At 43.0% G+C, this 27,257-nt stretch overlaps 1 protein-coding gene across 3 annotated transcripts in view; it reads left to right on the forward strand.

The window, feature by feature from the left end:
* The window catches only part of PRX (periaxin), a 227,440-nt gene extending 200,617 nt beyond the window's left edge, over positions 1–26,823 (forward strand). For all 3 annotated transcript variants that reach the window (XM_069207228.1, XM_069207229.1, XM_069207230.1), the window contains exon 7: positions 16,865–26,823. In XM_069207228.1, the coding sequence (XP_069063329.1) occupies positions 16,865–23,596 (6,732 nt within the window). In that variant the 3' untranslated portion in view covers positions 23,597–26,823. The remainder of the gene's footprint in view (positions 1–16,864) is intronic.
* The last annotated feature ends 434 nt before the right edge of the window (positions 26,824–27,257 follow it).

The raw sequence follows: 27,257 nt of genomic DNA on the forward strand, positions 1-27,257 counted from the left end.
GGACGAGTGCGAGTGGGAAAGGAAGATGAGATTCTACAGGAGTGAAATATGTTTTTGTTCGGCTGACTCGTGAAGAGGAGCAGAAATCATGCCTAGGGGCTCAAAGAGGGCACAGAGAGAGAAAGGAGAATAGGTAATGTGGCGAAGAAAATAAATGAGCACTAATGCACTCTTTAGTGTAGTGTATATTGTATTGGTGACTCAGGAAAGGAGAACTCTAGAAATGAGGTACAGAGGAAGTAAGAAACTGAGAAAAGGAGAGCGGGATAGAAGGGGCTGATTGCGGTGAAAGGGTGCTCAAAGAATGGGGCTGGAGGTGACGTGAGAACAGAAAGAGGGCTAGGGTGCTCGGAGAACGCGAGACGGAAGGAAGGACGATATAGGGACATAGACCTTGAGGAGACTGAAATTTCAGAGGAGCAATAAAAGGAAAAGGCAACAACAGTAGTTCATAGGAGGAGAAACGAAGTGGGAGAGTGCAGGCAGGAGGAAAAGGCAAGAGAAAAGGTTTGGCTTGAGCGGAGTTAAGAGAAGTGAGGAAAAGCGATACAGTGAGGGAGGAACTGAAGGGAAGAGGTGAGGACGCGTGTGTCAAAGGAGAGATAGGAATGATGACTCAGGAGTAGAAAGTATGGAAGAGAAGCAAAGGAAGGGTGTTGGTTAAGAGAGCCCAGGTTGAAGGACTGAAACAAGCCTTACAAAGCAAATGTATCTCCCAATGGGAGGGGCAACTAGTGACGACAATAGCACTGCACACCTAAAATCTGGCGCCAGGACCACAGTCCTGCGAGCTACATCACATCTTCAATGAGTAAACAAAGGGGAGAGACAAAATAAATAGTTCTCCCATGCTAAAATATATGGGCACTCGTGCAATAATCCATGTAACGGGCAGTCTGCAAAACGTGACAAAAACAGCCTCGAGCTAGGACAAACATAAAGCAATTACCAATGACATCAAGTGATTTTTCAAAGGCAAACCCATAAACAAGTTAAAGTGATGGGCGTGATTAAAAGCCCACAATACTTATAACGGGTCAAAGCGCTTGTGCACTCGACCTAAAAATGCTCTGTCTATGGAAAAAGTTGGTCCTATCTATAACTATCTTCTGGCTATCGCCAGTAGATAATATATATATATATATATATATATATATATATATATATATATAACCTAGTGGCGGTCACCACGAGGTAGTTATAGTTGGGACCATGTTTCCATAGAAAAAGCATTTTTTGGTCGAGTGCACAAGCGCTTTGACCCGTTATAAGTGGCAATGATTGCTATTCAGCAAGAATTAGGGCTAGTGGGTGCCTGGGTGAAGCTGCGTAAACCCGACCCCGGATACACTTATTATTCGGCTCCTCATGCGAAATTGGCACAGCTAGATTATTTTTTCATCTCTCCTGTATTTTTAAAGCAGGGAAAGATTGAGTTATATCCACGGATAGTATCGGATCATAATCCCTTGGTTTTTTATATCGAATTGGATGGGTTACAGCCAAAAGTCAGTAGATGGACATTTGAAAGGGGACTTCTAAAGGATCCGGAATACTGTGAGCATATGAGAAAATGGATAATTTAATTTTTGGGGTTTAATCAGGGGTCAGCTTCAGTAGAGATAGTTTGGGATACTTTGAAAGCAGGTATTCGTGGTGAAACATTAAGCTTTAGTATTAAAAGGTAGAAGGAAACTCAAGGTAGAACAATAGAGTCCCAAGCAAAATTGCGGCTTGTAGAAGGGTTATAGCTATAGAAACCGGATTAGATATAAGGAGGGCGCAGGAAGAAGTTGCCATAACAAAAGCAGCAATGAATGAGGTAATTGCCCAAAGAATAGCGGAGAAATATCTAGCACAGCGTGCACAAGGGTATGAGTATGGAGAAAAAGCTGGGCGTTTGCTAGCAATACGGACAACTCAGAAATTAGCGTCCGGGGTCATTAGGGAGATTAAAGACTGGCAAGGGCAGTTAATATCAGAAGTGGGTGGAATCAGAAAGGTGTTCCATGGATATTATCAGGAACTTTACAATGATATAGCAGCGTATTCGGAGGAAGAAACTTCGGAGTTTCTATATCCCATTAAGATTGAGAAACTAGGTATGAGTGACAGTATACGCCTGGGAGACCAGATAGGTGCCTCAGAAATAGATAGGGCAATGAGTGATTTACCTACGGGGAAAGCTACAGGTCCTGACTCAATTCCTTTAGAATTTTATAAAGTTTTCAGATTATTATTGCTACCAGTAATGGTAGAGGTATTTATACAGGCACAGAATGGAGGGAAAATCCCTCCATCATGGGATTTGGCTAATACAGTCATGTTTCTAAAGAAGGGAAAACCCCCGCTAAATCCAGCCTCATATCGCCCGATTACATTAATAAATAGTGATGTTAAAGTATACTCAAAAATCCTGGCCGCTCGATTATCAGTGGTGATCAAGAAACTGGTCTCCCCTAGGCAGCATGGGTTTGTCCCAGGAAGAGATACAACCAATCATATTCAGAGAGTGTTAGCACTTTTTGATGCTACGGAAGTAGCAAAGGAACCTATGGCGGCTGCTTTTTTGGATGCAGAGAAGGCGTTCGATCGGGTAAATTGGATGTATTTATGGTATGTTACGGAGTATTATGGGCTAGGGAAGAAATTTATCATAGCAGTAAAGGCTTTATATAGAACTCCGGCTGCAAAAATACAATTAATGGGAGGACAATCCAAGAGTATTTTGATCAGGAGAGGCACTAGGCAGGGATGCCCATGTTCCCCCCTCCTTTTCGCTTTGTATATAGATCCTCTGCTTAGACAATTGGAGGGAAATAGTAAGATCCCGCCAATACATAGGCAGGGATGGGACACAAAAGTGTTAGCATACGCAGATGATATAGCTATATTAACACCCTCCCCTGACCCAGCACTGAAAGAGATCGAAGAAGTGACGAAAAAGTTCGGAAGGTTCTCTGGGTACTTGTTAAATGGAACTAAAACGCAGCTGTTGGCGAATCAATATACAAATACTAAAGACACTCGGAGGGTGGATCATGCAGTATATTTAGGTATTGATATCACATCAAAGGTAGAGGATGTTGTCAATTTGAATATAGATCCTATACTGGCAAAAGTCAGAGAAGATATGTGCAGATGGAATAATCTGCATCTGACTATTGTGGGGCGGTGTAATATGGTAAAGATGATTTTTCTCCCGAAATTGCTGTATCTATTCCGCGCCATCCCACTAAGTTTCACTAATTTAAGATTTAAAGAGATCGACAGAGTGATCATGAGATTTATTTGGGCATATGGTAAATGCAGGAGAGCAAGTAAATTTATGTCTCTCCCTCGGGAAAGGGGTGGATGGTCCTTACCGAATATTAAATTATATCAAATGGCAGCAGCCTTTCAGTATATGCGCCCTTTATGGGGGTCCAATAAAGAAGGAAATGTTGAAGTGGACGTCCCCAATATATACGAACTGCAGATAGGGTTAGCAGCTAATGGGTGTCTGGTAACATATCATGAGCCTGGATATTATAAGAAAACTAGATTTAAGGTATTGGGAGCAGCCCAGAACTGTTGGCGAACATGGTACAAGAAGAAAGGATTCGGTAGATATAATTATTATACCATGATTGAGAAGAATCCACTGCTCCCTGAAATTTTCCATGATAAATATCTGGCAAACTGGTCCTCCTTAGGCATAAATAGGTTAGGGAACTTTTTCGATAACTTCGGGATCAAGGCGTTTAGTGATCTACAGGAGCAATATGGTTTAGAGCAAAGGGATTTTTTCAAATACTTACAGATATGGGATTTTTTAGGGAAAAAAACAGGGGGAGTGCAGAGATTTAGAAGCAACCAATTGCTGAATGATATTCTGGCTAATCCCAATATAACTATTAGGTCAATTTATCCCTCTTTGCTGGCAGAACAACCAGATGACCTAGAAAAGAATAAGGAGAGGTGGAGCAAGCAGCTGGTAGATGAGAGCAACAACTTTATGAGGTCGCTGGGATGTAGTACTTTATTATCATCTTCCTTGCAAGCACAGCGCTATAAAACTATGTTCGACTTGTATCATACTCCGGCTCACCTCGCCAAGTGGGGTTGTGTGTCAGGAACAAATTGTCCAAGATGTGGGATTTACGGTATAGATATCGTGCATATGATCGCTACTTGCGGGGAATTAAAGGGTGTGAGGGAAGGTATTCAATCTGTTCTGAAGGAAGTTTTGGGATATGACTTAGCCCTTACACCGGAAATCATGGTTTTTGGGACTGATGAAGAAGTAGCTGGTCCTTATAGAGCATTTATCTTTGTAGCTATGGCAGTACATCGAATCTGTATAGCGTCTGCTTGGCTGAATGTACGACCCCCGTCCTGGCAGCAATGGATGGCCAGGCTGCTGTCTGTATACCTGTATACCATTTGGAGATAGCATTATATGAACGTAAGGGGAAACAGGCTAGGAGGAAAGGGATGGCAATATGGGGGCCATTTCAGGCTTGGATACGGGCCCATAATGATCAGGGCCACCCTCTTTCAATTTAATGGGGCACCATCTTCGGACTGGATTAGACGGGTGGCTGTTTTTTTTTTTTTTTTTTCTCTTTGTATAGTCAGGCAATGTTCTTTTCTTGTTTGTTCCACTCTGTGTTTTGAACTTTAAGATGTTATTGGAAATTGATTTAAGAGTATATTTGTTATATGTTCCTTTCCAAAAAAAAAAAAAAAAGAAAAAGCATTTTTTTACTTGCCTATATCTTTGGCACCGTTTGACGAATCTCACGAAATTTCCAATAAAAGTGTTGCAGTGCTTCTTGTTGCGCACAGAAAGTTTTGGGGTGATCTGTCAAGCGGGGGCCAAGAACAAAAAGGGGGGTGCGTTTCCGATGTTAATTCCCATAGAACCTTTAGACACGTCTACAGCCCGAAGCGCTGGACAGAATTATACCAGACTTGGCAGAAAGCTAGCTTTCAGTATACAGATCACGGTTTCATTTATTCGGTTTAAATCTGATCAGAAGTTTTTGAGATAGTAAAGGGAAAATAAATTTGTATATCTCTGGCCGTGATGCCTTCACAAATATTTCACAAATAAATCATGAAAATTCACGATTTTTGCAAATACGCATGAGAAAAGAAGCGTTGCAATTGGCTGACCGCAACCTGACTAGAAAGTTGCAGCCGTCATTTTATTTCACAGGACACGGTCCACGGGGGTGAAAATCCAAATTGAAAGTGGCATAGGGGGCAGAGTGAAGGTACCCTGCCCCCACGGGTGTGATATAGGTGTGTTTTAGGGCAAACTATAGGATGAAAATAATTTTTCTTTACCATGCATGATATTCATGAAAATTCTCAAATTTTCGCAAATTATTTGCGACTTAGTTGCAAAATATTGGCAAATATGAACATTTTTTAAAGCAAAAACACAGACTAATTTATACACTAATTCATTCACTCGTACATGCCCTCAGAGACTCAGGCACCCACTCCCACACATACTCAGACACTCATGCACCCACTCAGACCCACTCGTAGACTCACACACCCACTTTCAGGCCCACTGACAGAGTTAAGCCCTGTGGCCAGCCTCAGCTGCGCACGGGCAGGGTTGGGTGGTTATAAGTGCTTGGATGCAAGGCCTGGCTGCAGACCAGTTCTTACGATCAACCCATGTCGCGCACGACCAAAGGCCATGCGCAGCGGGGCTTGAAATAACGTATAATAATTACAATTACTAACACAAACCATAGAAATTCACTGAATAAACTAAAGGTTACAGGGACATTATTGTTAGGTTCTGAATTTACTCCTACAAAACCATAGAGTTCTTTCAAGTAACTATAACTTGCTCGCTAAGGTGACTATAACTTGCGCCTTCGCCATGCACAGCTATTTTTACTCCACATATTTTATCACTGATGAGATTTTGATTGGCATCTGATATTATCACTGCAACATTTGCAATAAAATTAGTGATAAGAAAACTGTGCATGGCAAGGGCGCGAGTTATAGTTACCTTAGGATGCACGTTATGATTACTTGAAAGAACTCCTAAGTATAACTGCTGAATTTCTATGGTTTTGTACGAGTAAATTCAGAACCTAACCTATAACGTCCCTATGACCTTATTTTTTTTCACTCAACAAAACAAAGATTACAGGGACGTTATAGTTAGGGTGACTTTTCCCACGTACAAAACTAGTTGAATTCCGCAGTTATAGTTACTATAACTTGCGCCTCAGTAATGCACTGCTTATGGCCTTGCATTTTACATCATTCATTCGTTTGTGAGTGGGTGTATGAGGGTCTTGGTAGGTCTGTGAGTGGGCGCATGAGGTCTGAGTGCGTCGGTGAGTGGGTGCGTCAGAACATGAGTGGGTCTGTGAGAGGGTGTGTCAGTATCAGACTGAGGCCCTCATTTGGACTTTGGCGGTCAATTCCACTGACCGCCAAAGCCCAACCCGCCGGACGACCGCCAGTGCTGGCGGTCAGCAGACCACCATATTAGGAGTGCTGGCTGCTTTCCGCCACTATTGAGCCGGAAAGCAGCCAGCAGTCGTGCTGGCAGTCGGTGCTGCAGAGGCGGGTCCCTCGCCGGCACCGCCACGCCAGCATGACCCCGCCCTCTGTATTACAAGCCGTAATACGGCTTGGAGGAGTCCTGCTGGCGTGGCGATGGCGGCAAGTGAAGACCGCGAGGACCCATCCCCTTTCCTTGACAGAAGAGGTAGGTGGGCGGCCGAAAGGGGAGGGGTGTCACTGGTGGTTGTGTGTGTGTGTGTGTATTTGGGGAGGGGGTGGTGAATGCGTGTGTGTCTGCGAGTGTATATGTATGTCTGTGTGCGTGTATGTGCGTGTGTATGGGGGTGTCTGTATGGAGAATGCGAGTGAGCGGGCGTGTCTGAGTGCATGTATGCGTATGCTGAATGGGTGTGTATGTGAATGAATGTATGCATGAAGGGGTAGGGGGTGCCTGTAAGTGTGTGGACGGGTGGGGGGGATGTGTGCATGTGCGATGACTTGTGTGTGAGTGCCGGCCGGCGACAGGAATGAAGATTCCTGTCACCGGGTGCATAACCGGCAGAGTTTTCGTGGTGGGGTGGTGTGCAACCTCGTAATCGGGGTTGGAGGTGCTCCCCACCAGCCACGGCTGTGCGACCGCACCAGCGGGCCAGGCAGGGTTGCGGAGGCTTGGCGTCTGCCAAGCCCCACAACCCATAATGTGGTGGTCCATACTGCCAGCTCTGTGCCGATAGGACTGCCATGGCGAGGCTGGCGATCTCATGACCGCCAGTCTTGTAATGAGGGCCTTAGTCTTTGAGTGGATGCATGAGATTCTGAGTGAGTGTATGAGTGAGTTCCTCAGTGTCTGACTGGATGTGTGAGTGGGTGCATGAGGCTGTGAGTGGTTCTGTGACTGGTGCATCAGAATCAGATTGGTTCTGTGAGTGAGTGTATCAGTTTCGGACTCAGCCTGTGAGTGGGTGCATGAGATTCTGAGTGGGTCTGGGAGTGAGGGCATTAGTGTCTGAGTGGGTCTGTAAGTGGGTGCATGAGTGTCTGAGTGTGTCTGTGAGTGGATGAATAAGGCTCTGAATAGGTCTATGAGTGGGTGTATGAGACTCTGAGTGGGTCTGTGAGTGAGGTGCATCTGTGTCTGAGTTGGTCTGTGTATGGGTGTGAGAGGGTCTGTGTGGGTCTGTGAGTGTGTGTTTGAGTCTGACTGGGTGAGTGAATGGGTGCAAGAGTTTCTGACTACATCTGTGAGTGAATGAATTAGACTATGAATAACTTGTTCAGTATTTTTTGTTGTTGTGGCCGATATTCGTGAATTTGTCACAATGTTACACTGAGGCTACGCTGAGTGTCGTGATGTATTTGCGAATATCATGCAGCATGAAAAAAAAACATTGTAAGGTCATAATTTGACCTACAAAAACTCCTGTATCTCAGCCCAGGAGTCAGGGTAATGCCACCCTGACACTTTATGACACTTTTAATTTCAGTTTTCAGCCCCGGTTCCCTTAAATGGTGGGCGCAGCTTTCTACTCAGGTTACTATCAGCCACTCACAGCATTCCTGTTCTCACGTGTATTCGCGAATACGTCGCGAAAACCTCAGTACCTCAGATAGATATAGAAATGTATTTTCCCTTTAATATCTAAAAAATTACTGAATGGATTTACACCAAATAACCAAAAGCACAATCTGCGTACTGACAGCTAGTTTTTTGCCAAGGTTGGTGTAATTGCGTCCAGTGGTTCAGACTGTAGTCGTGTTCAAAACTCCCAGGGGAATTAACATGGGAAACCCACGTTTTTTTACCCCCCTTCTTTTCTCAGCCCCCACTTGACAGGTCATCCTGAAACTTCCCATGGGTAACAAGAATCATTGGCACACTTTTTCTGGAAAATTCTGTGAAGCTCTGTCAAACGACGCCAAAGATATAGGCAAGTCAAAAATTGTTTTTTTTTAATGGTAACATGGGCCCAGATTTACAAGAATCTGATGCATCAGTACTGATGCGCCAGATTTCTTGCGCCTTCCACTGCCACCTAACAACACCATGAGGGGCACCGTATTTACAATACAGCATACCATGGCGCATGTTAGGCGAATAGCGTAAAACATTTTGGCGCTATTGTGGCGCTTTGCTGCACTAGCACCAACAATTTTGACACTAGTGCAGTTAACCCCTTCGCTGCCAGGCCTTTTCCCCCTCCTGTGCCAGGCCTTTTTTTGGCTATCTGGGGCAGTTCGCGCTCAGGCCCTCATAACTTTTTGTCCACATAAGCTAGCCAAGCCAAATTTGCGTCCTTTTTGTCCAACATCCTAGGGATTCTAGAGGTACCCAGACTTTGTGGGTTCCCCTGAAGGAGGCCAAGAAATTAGCCAAAATACAGTGAAAAATTCGTTTTTTTCCAAAAAATGGGAAAAAGTGGCAGCAGAAGAAAGTTTGTGGTTTTCTCCCTGAAAATGGCATCAACAAAGTGTTTGCGGTGCTAAAATCACCAGCTTCCCAGCTTTCAGGAACAGGCAGACTTGAATCAGAAAACCCAATTTTTCAACACAAATTTGGCATTTTACTGGGACATACCCCATTTTTACAGTTTTTGGTGCTTTCAGCCTCCTTCCAGTCAGTGACAGAAATGGGCATGAAACCAATGCTGGATCCCAGAAACCGCAACATTTCTGAAAAGTAGACAAAATTCTGAATTCAGCAAGGGGTAATTTGTGTAGATCCTACCAGGGTTTCCTACAGAAAATAACAACTGAAAAAGAAAAATATTGAAATTGAGGTGAAAAACAGCAATTTTTCTCTATGTTTTATGTAACTTTTTCCTGCAATGTCAGATTTTTTAAAGCAATATACCGTTACGTCTGCTGGACTCTTCTGGTTGCGGGAATATATAGGGCTTGTAGGTTCATCAAGAACCCTAGGTACCCAGAGCCAATAAATGAGCCTCACCCTGCAGTGGGTTTTCATTCTATACCGGGTATACAGCAATTAATTTGCTGAAATATAAAGAGTGAAAAATAGCTATCAAGAAAACCTTTGTATTTCCAAAATGGGCACAAGATAAGGTGTTGAGGAGCAGTGGTTATTTGCACATCTCTGAATTCCGGTGTGACCATACTAGCATGTGAATTACAGGGCATTTCTCAAATAGATGTCTTTTTTACACACTCTCTTATATTTGGAAGGGAAAAATGTAGAGAAAGACAAGGGGCAGTAACACTTGTTTTGCTATTCTATGTTCCCCCAAGTCTCCCGATAAAAATGATACCTCACTTGTGTGGGTAGGCCTAGCGCCCGCGACAGGAAATGCCCCAAAACACAACGTGGACACATCACATTTTTTGACAGAAAACAGAGGTGTTTTTTGCAAAGTGCCTACCTGTACATTTTGGTCTCGAGCTCAGCCGGCACCTAGGGAAACCTACCAAACCTGTGCATTTTTGAAAACTAGAGATCTAGGGGAATCCAAGATGGGGTGACTTGTGGGACTCTGACCAGGTTCTGTTACCCAGAATCCTTTGCAAACCTCAACATTTGGCTAAAAAAACACGTTTTCCTCACATTTCGGTGACTGAAAGTTCTGGAATCTGAGAGGAGCCACAAATTTCCTTCCACCCAGCGTTCCCCCAAGTCTCCTGATAAAAATGATACCTCACTTGTGTGGGTAGGCCTAGCGCCCGCGACAGGAAATCCCCCAAAACACAACGTGGACACATCACAATTTTTGACAGAAAACAGAGGTGTTTTTTGCAAAGTGCCTACCTGTACATTTTGGTCTCTAGCTCAGCCGGCACCTAGGGAAACCTACCAAACCTGTGCATTTTTGAAAACTAGAGACCTAGTGGAATCCAAGATGAGGTGACTTGTGGGGCTCTGACAGGTTCTGTTACCCAGAATCCTTTGCAAACCTCAAAATGTGGCTAAACAAACACGTTTTCCTCACATTTTGGTGACAGAAAGTTCTGGAATCTGAGAGGAGCCACAAGTTTCCTTCCACCCAGCGTTCCCCCAAGTCTCCTGATAAAAAAGATACCTCACTTGTGTGGGTAGGCCTAGCGCCCACGAAAGGAAATGGCCCAAAACACAACGTGGACACATCACATTTTTTCACAGAAAACAGAGGTGTTTTTTGCAAAGTGCCTACCTGTGGATTTTGGCCTCTAGCTCAGCCGGCCTCAGGGGGGGGCAGAAATGGGCTAAAATAAATTTGCCCCTCCACCCCCCAACCCCACCCCGGGAGCGACCCTTGCCTACGGGGTCGCTCCCCTTGCGTGACATTGGTGCAATAAAAAAAAATCCCCAGTGCCTAGAGGTTTCTGCCCCCTTGGGGGCAGATTGACCTAAAATCGTCCGGTCTAAATACAATTTGCCCCCCCCAGGGGAGCGACCCTTGCCTAATGGGTCGCTCCCAAACAAAAAAAAATAAACACACAAAAAAAATTTGCCCTGGCGCCTAGAGGATTCTGCCCCCCCCCGGGGGCAGATCGGCCTAATAACAATAAGCCGATCTGCCCCCGGGGGGGCAGAAATGACCTAAAATAAATTTGGCCCCTGCCCCCCTAAACCCCCCCCCCCCCCCGGGAGCGACCCTTGCCTACGGGGTCGCTCCCCTTGCATGACATTGACGCAAAAAAAAAATCCCCGGTGCCTAGTGGTTTCTGCCCCCTTGGGGGCAGATTGACCTAAAATCGGCCGATCTGGCCCCAAGGGGGGCAGAAATGGTCTAAATACAATTTGCCCCCCAGGGGAGCGACCCTTGCCTAATGGGTCGCTCCCCATCTCTAAAAAAAAAAAACAAACAAACAAAAATAAAACACACAAAAAAAAATGCCCCCTGGTGACTAGAGGTTTCTGCCCCCCAGAAAAGGCCTTAGAAAAATGCCCCCCCCGGGAGCGACCCTTGCCCAAGGGGTCGCTCCCTTATGCCAGTTTCCCCCACCAAAAAAACCTCCCTGGTGTCTAGTGGTTTCTGTCCCCCTTGGGGGCAGATTGGCCTCATAAAAATAGGCCAATCTGCCCCCAAGGGGGGCAGAAATGGACTAAATGTAATTTGCCCCCTAGGGGAGCGACCCTTGCCTAAGGGGTCGCTCCCCACCTCAAAAAAAACAAACAAACAAAAAAAAAACACACAAAAAAAAATGCCCCCTGGTGACTAGTGGTTTCTGCCCCCCAGAAAAGGCCTTAAAAAAATGCCCCCCCCTGGGAGCGACCCTTGCCCAAGGGGTCGCTCCCTTATGCCAGTTTCCCCCACCAAAAAAACCTCCCTGGTGTCTAGTGGTTTCTGTCCCCCTTGGGGGCAGATTGGCCTCATAAAAATAGGCCAATCTGCCCCCAAAGGGGGCAGAAATGGACTAAATGTAATTTGCCCCCTAGGGGAGCGACCATTGCCTATGGGGTCGCTCCCCACCTCAAAAAAAAAAAAAGAAAAGATCCCTGGTGCCGAGAGGTTTCTGCCCCGGGGAGGGGGGGGGGGGGGCAGAAAAGGCCTTAAAAAAAATGCCCCCTCCCCCCCTTGCCCAAGGGGTCGCTCCCTTATGCCAGTTTCCGAAATTTCAAAATAAAATCCCTGGTGTCTAGTGGGCGTTTCAAAAGCCGGATTAATTTGCAATCCGGCTTTTGAAATGCTGAGAGAGACTTCAAAGGGAAGGAAATACATTTCCTTCCCTTTGAAGCCTCTCTCGGCCTCCTCCGCGGCATTTCTCTTCCGAGCGCGCTGTAAACTGAGCTTCCAGCGCGAAGGAGGAGGCCTCTGTGACAATCAGCGCGCGATGCGCGCTGACGTCACAGGGGGAGGGGTCGGGGGTGCAAGGGGAAGTGATTCCCCTTCCAACCACAACCGGGGGTGTGTGACAAGGTGATCCCGTCCAAGGCACCCGGGAACCGGTGCCTTGGACGAGATCACCTCGTCCAAGGCACTGTAGGGGTTAAGCACAAGGAGGCCCATTGATTTCAATGGGTGCGTCTTTTTGATGCCTGCTTTGAGCAGGCCTGAAAAATGACGCCAAAAATCTTTTAGATTTCATTGCGACATTTTTGCGGGTCTCCTAATGCCGGAATGCCGTCCTTGCATAAATTATGCCTGATTAAGGCATAATGTGGCGCAAGGGGCCTCAAAGTGGTGCAATGCATGCAATGCTCAACCTTGTAGATATGGTGCAGTGATTTATGCCTCATTGAGCCACATTAGCGTAAACAAATATGATGCTAATGTGGCGCAAGGAGGCGCTAGGGCCTTGTAAATCTGGCCCATATTCCATATATATATATATATATATATATATTTATATATATATATAAACACACTGGCGATCACTAGGTCAGCAGTTATTCTTATGTGTTTCCATAGGAAGAACATTTTTGGTTTGCCTATAACTTTGGTGTCATTTGACAAATTATCATGAAACTTTCCAAAAAAATGTTCATCCACCTCAGCTCCTTCCTGGAACCTTTTGAGGTGATCTGTCAAGCGGGGTGAGAAAAAAGTGTGGTCCCAAAATGCAGAATCACCATGCATTATCCATGGACTTTTTAGAACAACACTATTGCAAATTCTGCTGAACATTATTGCACCAAATTTTAAATTCCTATAAGTATGTTTTTTAGAAATTAGGGAACAAAAATGAATGTACTTATGGACAGTTGGGTTTGAGGGACTCACTCTCAAACCCATTATCAACAAATATAACATTCTGATTGGCCTGGGGGCTTTTTTCCCTTTGGGCTAACTCATTCTTTCAGGAGTAAGGCTTCCACAGGAGCAAGCGCTTTGATTGGCTTGCTGCAACATGAAGAAAAATGTTGCAACAGCCATGACAGGAGTGAAGGACTTAGTAACCTGTCCTGAGATGTTTTATTAAAAAGGCATAAGGAGGCAGGGTAGGGATACCAATCTATCTATAACGTCACTTTAACCTTACGTTACGCTGTCACTGAAATTTTCACCTAACTTTAACAGCACTTTAAACTTTGTTTTTTCATTGAATTTCTAGTTTTTTTTTAAACCCTAAGTAATATTTTATTACCATACGTAAAGCCAACCCCTAGCTGCGCATGGCATTTGGTCATTCTTGCTTGGGGTTGGCCACAAGGCAAGTAGTCCCATGCTGAGCCTGGCTTGCGTTAAACCCCTGGCTTTCGACTGTGCTCAGCGTGGTGTTGGCTGCAGAGGCTGGCCCCCGCAGGCAATGAACCCCACCTCACGCATCACTGTCTGACATGCGAAGTGTGCGGTTGGCCTTGCAGGTCCTGACCACACACAGGCAGACTTACTGACTTTGTCATAGAGTCACAACACCAAAATATAAAATGTGAGCCTATTTGCTTTTTCAAGGGGTGAGCACATCAGTATATATAAAGCAGAGTTATTATCTGTCTAAAAAAATCACCAATATATTTAATCTAATGTATATTTCAGTAATACATTCAATTCAATGTTTAATAATAGAGATTATTATAAAAAATATATAACACAATTTAATAAATATGTCTGTGAGTCTTTCTTTCAAAATATTTTGTAATGTGGGGGTTGAAAAGTGGTAGAAGAAAGACTCAGAGACATGTTTGTATTAAAATGTAACCAACATGTCTCTGAGTCTTTTCTTTTAACATTTTCAGCCCATAAAATATAATTATTAAAAAAAAAAAAACACAAGAGGGCCTTGCACTCCAGCTGAAGGGCATAGAGCTCCTGCTAGAAGAGCTTTAAAAATATGGTAATTAATGTAGGTGGAAGACGGTCTAAAAACTAATAAGACCTTGCAGGGCATTATGGGGCACTCCTTCTCCGGAGCAATGCAGGACTAAAAACTAATAAGACCTTGCAGGGCATTATGGGGCACTCCTTCTCCGGAGCAATCCAGCTCCTGCTGCTTTCTTATTCATTTTTTAAAATTACATATTTTGGTGCCCACCCAGGGCATGAATACCTATTTTTTTTTCAACTTGGGGGGGAGCCCCAAAGACCTCGCAGCCTGCTCCCCATCCACACCATTGTGGGGGCTGGTGGGAAAATGCTCCATTACTTTTGCCTTTTTCACTACTTCCACTCAGGTGAGAGCAGAGTTGTGTTCCCTGTCAAGGAGAGATTGCTGGCAGGGTATGCCTGCACTATCCCAGACAGGGAAATACAGAGTCGCAAGTCACGGGGCCCCAGGTCACTGCTGGACCTGACTTCAAGGGATGGGGTCAAGAGCCAGTGTGTGGCTGGGGAGGGGGTCCTGAAGCCCCCGTCCATAACAGTCAAACTGGCCTGGAGGATAAGGTCCCCGGGGGCCAACAGTGGCTAGGAGAGGGATGCCAATGCCTCCTCCTTTTTATTTTAAAATGGCTGTAGGGAATGGGTCTCCAGTACCCAATAATGGTCCCTCTTATTTGAGATTCGGACCTGGGGGATGGGGTCCCCAGGGCCCTAGAGCGACTTGAGGGGGGGACCCTCTGGGACCACACTACCAGGCCTTGGAGGGCAGAGTATCTCGACCCTACCTTCTACATCGTCTCAAAATTTTTATCTAGGACAGGGGCCTGAATCCTCGAGTCCTAAGATGGCTGCCACCACATCATTCTTGATGTGGTGGCAGCCAATCAGATCTCATTTTCAGATCCATTGGCTCTGCGAGGTGAAATGTCCAAAGTTTTTTAAGCCTTAATGTCTCCAGAACTACTGAATGGATTTACACCAAATCACAAAACATTACGCTTTCTGGAACAAGATCTAGCTTACTGCCAAATTTGGTGTAATTCCGTTTGGCGGTTTTGGCGGTAGCTGTGTCTAATTTTCCTATGGGAAAAATAATTTCTTGCCCCCTGCTTGGCGGATCACCCCAAACTTTTCAGAGAGTAGCAGAGGTTGATGAGAAAGGTTTGTGAAGATTGGTCAAACAGCGCCCACGTTTTAAGCAAGCCAAAACATGCTTTTGCTATGGAAATATATATATATGATTATAGGTGTGTGGCAGTTATTAATGGGTATTGCTTTTCACCAAGGGATTATGAGTGACATCACATAGACAATGAGACAGAAGCTTGAAATGTCTGAGATGCCACTCAGAACCTCTCTGTGAAAAGCAAACCCATTAGTCACTTATGACCCATCCATAATTTTATGTTGAGTATAGGTCCCAAAATTAGCTGTCCTTTATTTTAAATTCTATGCAGTGGAAGAGATTTAATGGAGTAATCATACATAATATGGTCTCTTACCCCTGTCCTAAACTGGAAACAAATTACATTGTGTGGTGATGCATAGCCACTCCAGTGGCCTGTCAGATTTGTATTAAAGCGCATTGCTTGTCTCTCTGCTAGTCATACGGCTCAGTGTTGTAAAGCAAAATACAGATCACAGATTTGAATCCTGATACTCCCTCCTCAGATTTTCAACCTGTGGAACTTGATAAAAAAAGTACAATTGTGTTGTAAAGTACTAACACCTGCCATTTACAGAGCACATAAAAATCAGTTATTAGTCATTGTTAATCATTTATAAGTGTTACTGACCTGAGTGGGGAACGTATTTACTTAAATGTAAATTCCAGTGACCAGCAGCTGGTGATAAATAACTCTTTTTCCTTTATAAAAAAAAGTCCACTACAAGCTTATTGAATGCTTTTAAAATAGGTTGGGAATGAAGGTGTGAGAAAGCAGATCCAAAGTTAAAAAAAGGTTGGCAAAGTCAATAATCTAAGTTTAATGTGCTAATGCGTACAGCGTTAGTACATTAGAGCAAGACATTCAAGAGTGACCCAGCAGTATTAGTTATTGTAGTAAAGGTGTCCTTCATGCAGTTCAATGCAAGGGCATGACTGGAGGCATAAAGAAACTCCCAAACAACCAGTAGCATTAGGGGAAAAATTAATACTTCACTGGGCTGAGCCAAAATGGGATTGACAACGTTTTACGCCAATGGCAGAAAGAGGATGGTCAAAGAAAGCAAATGCGGATGGGGTGAACCCAAAGCTCACTTTACCTAAACTGTTAGCAGGAGGCCTGTTTAGTAGCTGTGCTGTAAAAACCCAGGTCTAAAAATAACCCTATTCTTGCTCAATTCACTAAAGATATGTTTGAGTTAACACATATTGGGTGGTCACAAGGCAGTGTGGTGTGTATATTGATTGAGGATAGCTAACTTTAGTCCAGGAGTGTCAGATTTCTGCCAGCTTTTCAAGATATAAACAAAAGATACTTTTACATTCGAAAAAAACTAAACTGAATTAAAGTATATAGTCAATGATCTTAATGAAAATGTGGCTTAAATCCAGGCCTCCGAAATATACCTAATATAAAGTATATCTTGCCTGTGAATAAGAACCAACTAAGGCCTTTTTGGTTTGCTTGTCTCTACAGACTGTGAAAAGCCTCAAGCCTGTGAAGAAGGTGAAGAGCTTAGGGAAAGGTTCTAAAGAAGGTACCCTAAGAGAAGCAGAAGATGTGGACGGGGAGATATCTGCAGGGAAGATAGACATTCCACCTGTTGATGTTGAGTTTTCCCTTCCAAAATTTGGAAAGTTCAGAAAAGCTAAAGGCCTTACAGCAGCCGAAAGTGAAGGAGCCAGTCCTGACCTCAAAGTGAAGCGTTCTTCCTCAGACGCAAAGGTGATGAGACTGAAACTCCCTAGGATGAAGGTGAAGGAAGCTGCAGCTGTGGAAGGCCTAGCGCTGGAGGTTCGTGGGCCTAGTGGGAAAAAGAGCTCAACATTACCAGGTGATAAAGTGGATACGAAAGGACTTGAAGTGGAAGGTAAAGTCAAAGCAAAATCTCCCAGGTTTGGGATCAGTCTCCCAAAGTCTAAAAAAAACCCTTTACCAAAAGCTGATATTGAAGTCAAGGAGGACATTAAATTCAAAGCTCCCCAGGTGGAATTGGAAGTGTCTGTGCCCACAAGCAAGGCAGATGTTGCAGCTGAGGGTCTAGAGATGTCTGGCAAAGGAGAAAGCTTTCAATTGAAAATACCTAAATTCGGGACCACTTCCAAGATACCTGATGTGGAGGTTAAACCATCCCTGTCACTAGATAAGGATGAGGTTGAAGATGAGAGCCCACAAGAAAAGCCAAAGATGCTTACAATGCCAAAAATTGGAGTTTCCCTCCCTGGGCTTGAAAGTGAAGTAAATGGATCTGGCACTACCATTAAAAGCCTGGAGGAAAAAGCCAACATTGGAGTAAAACTTCCATCAGTAGCAATAGCAGCACCGGAGGTAGACATTGACTTAAGCCTACCAAATGTCGAAGGGGCTGTTATTGCAAGAGCAGGAGATAAGATACCAAAAGATGTACATGAGAAAGGAGAAGGTTTCCAGATGAAAATGCCCAAATTTGGAGTCTCTGCTAAGGTCCCTAAGGTTGACTTGGACATGTCTCTAAGCCAAGACACAGTTGATACTGGAGTGAAAAAGACAGAATTTAAAATGCCTGAAATGAAGGTCTCAGAAATTGAAATTTCTTTTCCTAAAAGCAAAGCAGAAGGTGAGATGGGCATCTCAGTGCAAAAGGCAAAAATGGATAGTGATATTCCAGATGGAAAATACAATACTGGAATCAGAATACCATCCCTTGACATATCAGCTCCCAAGTTGGATGTTGACATAACTCTTCCAAAGAAAAAACAAGAGCTTGATGGTTCCTCAGATTATGTTGGTTATCCTTCTGAACCAAACATTGAAATCCCAGATGTGACCATAAAAATGCCTAAAATTTCTCTTCCAAAATTTGGTGTCAAGAGTAAAGAAGGTCACTTAGATGTGCATGCTCTGCCTTCAAAAGTTCAAGGTGACGTGACACTTACAAAACATGGTGAAATTGAAGAGGAAAGCCCAGACATGAAAACAAAAGGACCTAAGATGAAAATGCCAAGTTTTGGGCTCTCACTAACCAAAGACAAGCATGATGTTTCTGCTGCACAAGTAGAAATTAAAACAAAAGAACCTGAAGTGGCCGCTGAGGGTAACTTAAAATTCCCTGACCTTAAAATGCCTTCGATTGATATCAAAGCCCCACAAGTAACAGATATTGAACTGCCAAAGGCTAATATTTCAATTTCAGGTATTGGAGATGAAGGAGAGATGAAATCATATAAATCAGAAAGTCTTGAAAGACCTGATATTAAATTTACACTACCATCTGTATCCCTCCCAAAATTTGACACCTCAGTAGAATCAGAAAGACCTGAAATGAATGTTAAAGTGTCTCCCCCAAAAATTGGAGCAGTTGCTAAAATCCCAAAATTGGAATCTGGGTTGAAAGATGGTGACTTGGAGATGCACACAGGCAAATTATCTATTCCCAAAGTGAACATTTCTGTACCAAAGATTAAACCAATGGAATTAGAGGTTACTTCTTCAAAAACCGAGGTAGACCTGTCTATTGGGAAACCAAAGGTTGGTGAAAAACCTGTAAATGTAGACATCAAGTTAAAAAGTCATGAGTTAGAAATGGAAAGTTCTAAAAACAAAATTGACCTCCCTTCAGTTAAAATGCCTGTTCTTAATATTGATGTGCCCAAAGTAGATCTCAATATAAATCTACCACAGGCAAAAACTGAAATTTCAGATTATGGAATTGATGAACCAGATGCCAAATGGAAAATGCCAAAAGTGTCTCTTCCAGCATTCCATGGCCAGGAGAAGGATATGGACATGCAGCATGATGTGTCTTCTGCAAAGCTTGGGGTTGACTTGAAAACCCCCCATGTTGGTGTAGATGTCAAAGGAGCAGGTCTGACAGGAAAACTTCAGGGGATCATGATGCCCAAAATTGGTATTTCATTTCCTGAAGGCACACTTGCACTAGATGATGAAATGAAACTTCAAGACCCAAAATTGAAGGCTAAAATTGATAAAAAGCTCCCTGAAGTGAAAACAGTACATGATAACACACAGGGAAGTTTAGAAGGCAAAATACAGTTGCCTTCTGTGACACTTCCTTCTGTAGAAATCATGACACCCGCGCTTCCAGAAGTTGATATTGAGGCAGGCACCCCAAAGGCCTCTCTTAGACCATCAGCGCAGGCCGACGTGGCAGTAACAGTGTCTGGTGAGTCAGAGGGAAAATTGAAATCCCACAAATTTTCCCTCCCAAGATTTGGCATGTCTGGGTCTAAGACCAAAAAAGGAGAGGGGCATACGAAAGCCCCGCAGTTGGAGGGAGAAGCAGACATTCCAGATGTAACAGTGAAAGGCCCCAGGTTAAAAATGCCCAAGTTTGGAAGATCGTTCCCAAAAGCAAAACTTGACCTTGAGAGCTCTGCAGATGCAGCTGAATCCAGTGCCAAGACAGACTTCAAGGGCCCAAAAGGACAACTTGCCATAGCGGGGTCTAAAGATGGACTAGATTTAATGGAGGCAAAAATTAAGTTACCAGCTGTTGAACTTCCTCAGGTGGACATTGCTGTACCAAAAGTAGACATAGGCATAAATGCTGCAAAGGTTAAAGGCAATGGGCATATAGAAGGAAGTAATGAGTTTCCAAGTGCTGGAGGTATTCAGGCTCCTGAAATTAATATTGAGGTCCCAGACGTGCAGCTGGAAATGCCTGCATTCTCATTACCGTCAATGGGGGGAAAAGCTAAAGAGGGAGAGCTTGATGTAGCTTTTGATAGTTCAAAGACCTCAGCGAAAGCTAAAATAGAAGTAAGTGCTGATGGTTCTCCTGGTGGCTCTGAGGTCACTGTGACAGATGGTAAAGTGAAAATCAAGGAAGGTAAAATGAAAATGCCAAAATTCAGAATTCCTTCATTTAACTTGTCAAAAAAAGAGGTTGATGTTTCTGGGGGAAAAGTGGAGGTTGGCATCTCTCCTCCAGAAATGAATGTGAAATTAAAAAAAGAGAAGGCTGAAGTCCCAGAACCAGAGGTGGATATTGAAAGTCCAGAAGGGAAAGTAAAACTATCTTTCATGAAAATGCCAAAGTTTAAGATGGCTTCTCCCAAAGGTAAAGCACATGGAAGTGATCTCAAAGTATCTGCTGAATCTGATGTTAGAGGTTCCGAAGAAGACCTCCAGGGTTCTAATCTCCACATGAAAATGCCCCAAATCTCACTGCCTAAGTTTAGAAGCAAAGAAGGTAAGACTGATATTGGGGCTGATGCCACCCTACCAAAAGATACCTCTGATATTGATTTGAAACCAGGCACAGTGAAAATGCCATCCTTGGAAATTTTGGCTCCCAGTATTAAACCTGACATAGAAATACCTATACCCAAGACAACTGCGGATTTATCTGGAGAAGATCTGATAGAATACAAACAAGACTTGAAAATGCCATTTCTTGATGTTTCAGCGCCCAGCCTAGAACTTGGTCTCAGCTTACCAACACCTAAAGTAGGTTCTTTGTTACAGCAGGAAGGCAAGAGCGAGGTTGCTTTGGAAAAGTCTGAAGTGAAACTGCAGATGCCAAAGGTAGCACTTCCCTCTATTGGCCTGCCCGACCTCAGAGGCCGAGGTACAGCCACTGAAGAAAAGGAAGCAGAGATGCACCTGCTCACAGGCAAAAAAGAGAAAGTTTATGCCATCACTCTCAAGCCTCAAAATGTAAGATTGGACAGCGATGGCACAGAAGGTTCATCTGAAGATGAGAAAGCAACCGGAAAGGGGTCCAAGATCAAAATGCCCACATTGGACATTTCTATGCCCAAGATCAGGACACAAGATGCAGATATTCCATTTGCAGATGCAAATGTCGACATTGAGGGTCCTGGATTTAGAGATGTAGAAGGAAGATTTTCATTGCCGTTTGTGGAGTTGCCTAAGCTACCAACCCCACATCTCCAAGCGCCAGAATTAGAGCTAGATATCAACATACATAAAGATGGGGATGTACCTGTGGATCCTGGATTTGGAAAGACACATTTTGAAATGAAAGTTCCCGACATTGAGCTGAGTGGACCAGATGTGGAAAGAACCAATTTAAAGTTTAAGATGCCCAAAATGAAAATGTCTGCGTTTGGTGGCTCAAGTACTGAAGGAAAAAGCAGTGAAAGTGAACATGCGGAAGGGGGGATCAGAGGTGTAAAAATAAAAATGCCCAAACTTCAACTTGGTTCTCTGAAGGGAAAAACAGATGACAGTGAGGCAATTACTGAAGGTGAAGTCAAAGTCAAGGAAACATCTGCAGACATAATGTCACATGACTTGGAGCCACATAGTGGAAAGATTAAATTTAAGGTTCCAGCGGTTGGTATTTCAGTGGGAGGGGGAGAAGTTAAGGAACGTGATGCTGATATGCAGCCACTTCATCCGAAGAAAGATGAAAAAGAATTGAAAATCAAGGTGCCCAAAATCTCCATTCCTGATGTTGGCTTCACAGAAAGTGAAGCAAAAGTAGGAGCCGGTCATCCTGGAGCTGAATTCAAGGTTGATGAAAAACTGAAAGCTACCAAAGTTCAGAGTCCAAAAAGTGCAGGTTTTGGGGATCTTGAGGTAGGATTATCAGATGCAAAAATGAAAATGCCTCATGTGAAAGTTCCTTCCATAGGAATTTCTGGTTGGAAAGGTAAGTCTGATGATGACATGACTGTCTCGCTTGGAAGCAAGGCAGACTTCCATGCAGAGGAGATGGAAGGAAGGAAATCTCACTTCAAAATGCCAGATGTGGAATTTTCAGGCCCCAAAATCAAGGCTCATGGTGAATATGAAATAGAGAATGCTATGGTTCAACCTGCTGCGTACAAAGACAAGGAGGCAGTGGCTTCCCCTGTTACAATTAGTGGTAAAATGAAGGCTGATAAAAAAGATGGTACAAAGACACCTGATACAGAGGAGGATGATGATGCAGGGAAAAAATATCAAGTACAATTTCCCAAGTTTGGAATCAGTCTTCCAAAAGTTGGAATGGAGGGAGACTCTGAGAATCCTGAACTCAAAGGAGTTGGAGAACTTAGCTTTAAACCTGGAACTGCTGAGCTTGAAACTGAAAAGCAGGCGGGTAAGGTAAAGATGCCTAAAGTGAAGAAAGCAGTTTTTGTCATAATGAAATCCAAAGAAAAAGGGGCAGAAGCCACTTCTGGACTCTTGGAATCAGATGTTGATTCTAAAACTGGAACTTTAGAAATTGAGCAGCCGACGGCAGACGTCAAGATAAAGCTGCCAAAAATAAAAAAGAAGCCTTCATTTGGTATGTCTCGCTCAAAGCAGAAAGGTGCAGAAGTAAATGGCGACTTTGATGCTTCAGCAAGGGACGATAGTGATGCTAAGGGATCCAAGATGAAGTTTCCCAAATTGGGATTTTCAAATTCTAAAACTGATGCTCTAGATGTCAACGTGAATGGATCTGCTCCATCCGGTTCATCCCCTCAGCTTAATGGAGACCACGAAGCATCGCTGGAGAACGGCTCACAAGACAATAAGGCTAAACTTGCCAAGCTGAAATTTCCCAAACTAGAATTTTCTTCACCTTACAAAGGGAAGGAACCGGATTCTGAAATGAACTTAAAGCTGGTCAAAACAGAAGAGCAGACATCAAAGGACGAAGTCCAAGGCAGCACATTTGGTGCCATCAAGGGAACCAAATTCAAACCTGGTAAGATGTCCTTTTCTGGCTTCAAGAAGAAGACAGATAAAACCGAAGACATAGAAGGGTCTACTAACATTGTGACCTCTTCTGCAAGGACTGAAATGGCTTCAATGGAAACAGAAGGTGAGGGAGAGTCAAAGTCAAGCAAATCCAAGATTTCCATAGGATTCTTCTCTAGCAAATCAAGAGGGGAGTATATTGTTGATAATAGTGGAGGTGTGTCCAAGTCAGAAAGCGCCCACGTAGCAAGTTATGAGGGGAGTGATGCTGACAGCAAAGAGAAGACAGCTAGATTCAAGTTTCCCAAGATATCACTAGGTCAGAAGTCCCAGGGAATGGGGGAAACATCAGGGCATTCCATCCTGGAGAAGGGTGTCTACAGCGAAGGAACAGGGGAAGAAGAGGGCATGTCAGGTTTCAAGGTCAGCCTGCCACAGCTTGGCTTCAGCACTTACCAGGAGCACACTTCCGAGGAGCACATCATTACAGAGGAAGGAGGCAGCATTCTGCAGATGACACAGACAAAGCGGGTAAAGACAGAAACAGGACCAGAAACATCAATTATTTGAGTCTCACTGGACAGCAAGGATTTTCTAAAATAAACCGCTGGCCTTCTGTGGCACCCATATTGCTGTCACTCTCATGGCCTCTGAAGAGCCCCTTTGCCTAGGTCACACCAGAGACAAACATGACAAGTGAACAGATTTTGGAAACCATAGCTGTTCTACCAACTCCCAACTGTATCTCCAATTCAACTGTCATGGAGTTCCAAATTGCATATGTGTTGTGTTCTGTCAGTTTCTCATGTGGAGGACCTCCTTCCCATCATTCCCTTTTTAAGCTTGGGATCTTGTTGGCAGAAGAGACAGGTCTTTGTTCTTGTTAGCCTTGCTGAGTCTTGCTGACTTATCTTGACCTGCTCTCATGCAATTGGGACAAAAACTACATTATTTTTGTCAATCAAGAAAAAGCTTTGGACTTAAAGAACTATGTGAACCTTCATAGTGTGGGCAATGAAATTTGCTTGGTGCATTGATTCTCAAGCATGACAATGAGCATGTAGCAATAAAAAAATCTGGGAACATGCACTTCACTGATAGCAGACTTTTAAGGATGAGCTGGTACACTAATCAAGAATTTGAACAATTAGTTAAGCCGCACTAATTTTTATGCATCTTAGAACAATTTAAACAACTAAACCTGGGAAAATTAGGGTGCTGGTGAGATCTTGAAGAAACATCATGTTAAAGGCCATTCTACAAATGATAAATTAGTATCTTGTTGCCTTTGATTAAGAACCGTTCTAGATTTGTGTTGGCTTTACGTATCTATTCACTCACAGGCTGAATGTGTGACAAATGTTTATAGCTTGCAAATAATACTACAGCTGTGCTGCCAGTCAAGGAAATCAGGTATTTTGTTCACAGAGATATCATCCAAATAATTAGAAAAAAATAATACTGGAAGAGAGCTAAGGATGCATCTTGTGATGAATACAATATGTAAATCAGTTTTCCTATATTCTTGCAATATGGCCTGCCAAGTCTTAGTTGTCACAACAGCGCAACACATGCCATAAGATAGTGCATTGATCCATAGAAATTATGATGTCTACTATTGACAGCAGCTGGGTTTTTAAACCATTGCTCCATATTGCTGACCCTCGGCTGCAAGTGTTTGTTCTTGAGATTTGCTGATGGTGAACAGAGGAGCAGTTTGGTTCGCTGATCTCATTTGTTCATCTAAAACCACGTGATCCTCTGTCAAGAAGTTGTATGGGTAGGTGGAACTGTTGCTAAACCTGAAATTCCTTTTATTTACTACCCCTTAGTTTAGACTTTGGATCGACATAATATGCTGGGCACTCCTAAAGAGCTATTTCTGCTTTGTATATATATCAAGTATGTTGCACTGAAGCATACAGGATTTGGGTGTCCTGTGCACCCTCTACCTTCAATAATATTTCTACTCACATTTTTCTCATTGAGAACCGCAAGCATAGCATAAAGTGTTAATGGTTTAATCAAAATTGTATCTGTACGTCTAAAGGGAGGTTGATAACCATGCGCAATATAGATTCCCAGAATGTGCCTCTTTAATCCATGTCAACATGGAGCAATGTTTAGCTGTATTTTGTGATTACCTTATGAATTGTCAGATTCTTCTATTAGTGGACCTCTTTTCAGGATCACATGGAGGTATTCTGTAACTTCACAATTTTGTCCTGAAGATGAGATGGCCACTTGTCACAGTCTGTGTTACAGTGCATTCTGGAAGGCTTGCATACCCTGAGGACCCTCCCTGAAGTCTATGAAGTGAATTCAGTATCTGCTGTTACTCTTCAAAGACATTGTAAAAGAAAGCAAGGCTTGCTCCCTTAGAAAGATATGTGGTATTTCTACACAGAGTGCGGACACTTTTTCAGTTTTTTTCTCCAAGACACAACATTAAGTCAAAGGGTACACTGCAACCCTATGTTTTATTTGATTTTCAAGAGTTCAGTGTTTTCTGAGTTAATTATGATTTGCCCTAGTGTGATTGCGTAACTCTGTATTTACAGGTAGCTGTCCAATAGACAGTACCATCCTACAGTGAACGTCTCTATCGTAACCCAATAAAATATGGGCAGTATTCAACAGTCCTCCATTCAGTATTGCTTATTACAGGAATAAAGCAGATGAAGAATGGCTGCATAACTTACAAAATGTATTCATCACAACATTCATCTATGAAGGTGTCGTATCCCGAGTTTTTTTCAGCAGTTATTATCCTAAAAATATTTAAACTTGAGACATGCAAAAAAAGTGGAAATGAGGTCTTGTTGTGAGCTGAGAACAGTGGTTGAGCAACCCAAGGCATACTTCAAATGGAAATTTTGGTAGCCCGGCTATAAATTAAATTAATATCTAACAATAAGAACATTTGATCCTTTTTCATGAACATTTGGAGTGCTTGCGAGTGTGATGTATATCACCAGAGAGTTAGAGGGGAATGTGTGCTACCAGTGGTGCCCCACAAACGTACCATGGCCTTCATCTGGAAGAAGGCTCTTTCTCGTGAATAATTCATGTTCCAATGCAAAACCTATCTTATGCTAAATTGCCAATGTTTAAGTGATAATAATATTGTTAAGGGGTCAAACGTAAAAGAGGGTAACATTTTGGCCAAAATCAGATGAGCATTACACCTTCTGGTCTAACCACTAAATGTAATCATTCGGCTAATGGATCCCTTGCCACAAAGTAGCACACAGGAATGGAAGTAACTGCCAAGTATGATTTAGGACAGTCTCACAATATGAATTCCTGCCAGAGTAAATCAGAATTTGCAATGAGACAATCCTTCAGTAACATAGAAATAAGGTTTCTTTGGGATCTGAGACAGATTTATTGACCTTTACAGTACTTTCTAACCTGTGCTATGGTGGAATTGCAAACGTCTTGTGGACACTTATTGTACAGAGATTTCTATTTATTAACAAAGCCATACAGATAAAGAGACAGTTATCATGGATGAAGACAAGTATCAGATTTTTCTTTAATATTTTAAAAACAGTGTTGAGTTCTGTTTCATTCCTTTAACATTGTCTTCCATATTTTCTTTTTTATTTGCTAGTTTATTAATTTGAAGTTGTATAAAGATACTGGAAAAGAATTTCTTTTACTAAAAGATTTGCCTTGTATTTTGTTTTTTCCTTGTTATAAATATTTGAAGTTTGCCTTTTGCAGTAATATATTGAGCTCTGTCTTTCTCCTGTATACATGTATTTGTCATTAAAAGGATTTTTTTCCTTCCACATTATTTGTATGTTGAATTTGTTAATGGTCCTTAAACAGATTTAAAATGTTTGATTGTAGTACAGAAAGGTGTTGATATTTATGGCAAAGATATGCTGGCATACAGAAGAAAAAAGAGAAATGAAATATCAATAGACTGAGAAATAAGCAATAATAAATTGCACATCAGCAAGTTCTGGAGAACCTAAAGAATAAATAATTATCAACAAAAGTGATGATTGGCCAAAACAACATACTGATTTGCTGTACAGGCTTACACAGCAGGCACCAATACCTGTGGTCTGGGATGACCTGTTGCAAACAACTATGACCCATAGAGGAACGGGTAAAGATGGATTCAGAGGAGCAGCAAATAGAAGAACAAAGTTAAGAGGAGGGGGTCATAGGACCTAGATTGAGCATAGCCACTGAGTCATGGAGTGGATAGAAAGAG

This window comes from Pleurodeles waltl, chromosome 9 (genome assembly GCF_031143425.1).
Source record: "Pleurodeles waltl isolate 20211129_DDA chromosome 9, aPleWal1.hap1.20221129, whole genome shotgun sequence".
In the NCBI taxonomy this organism is placed as follows: domain Eukaryota; kingdom Metazoa; phylum Chordata; class Amphibia; order Caudata; family Salamandridae; genus Pleurodeles; species Pleurodeles waltl.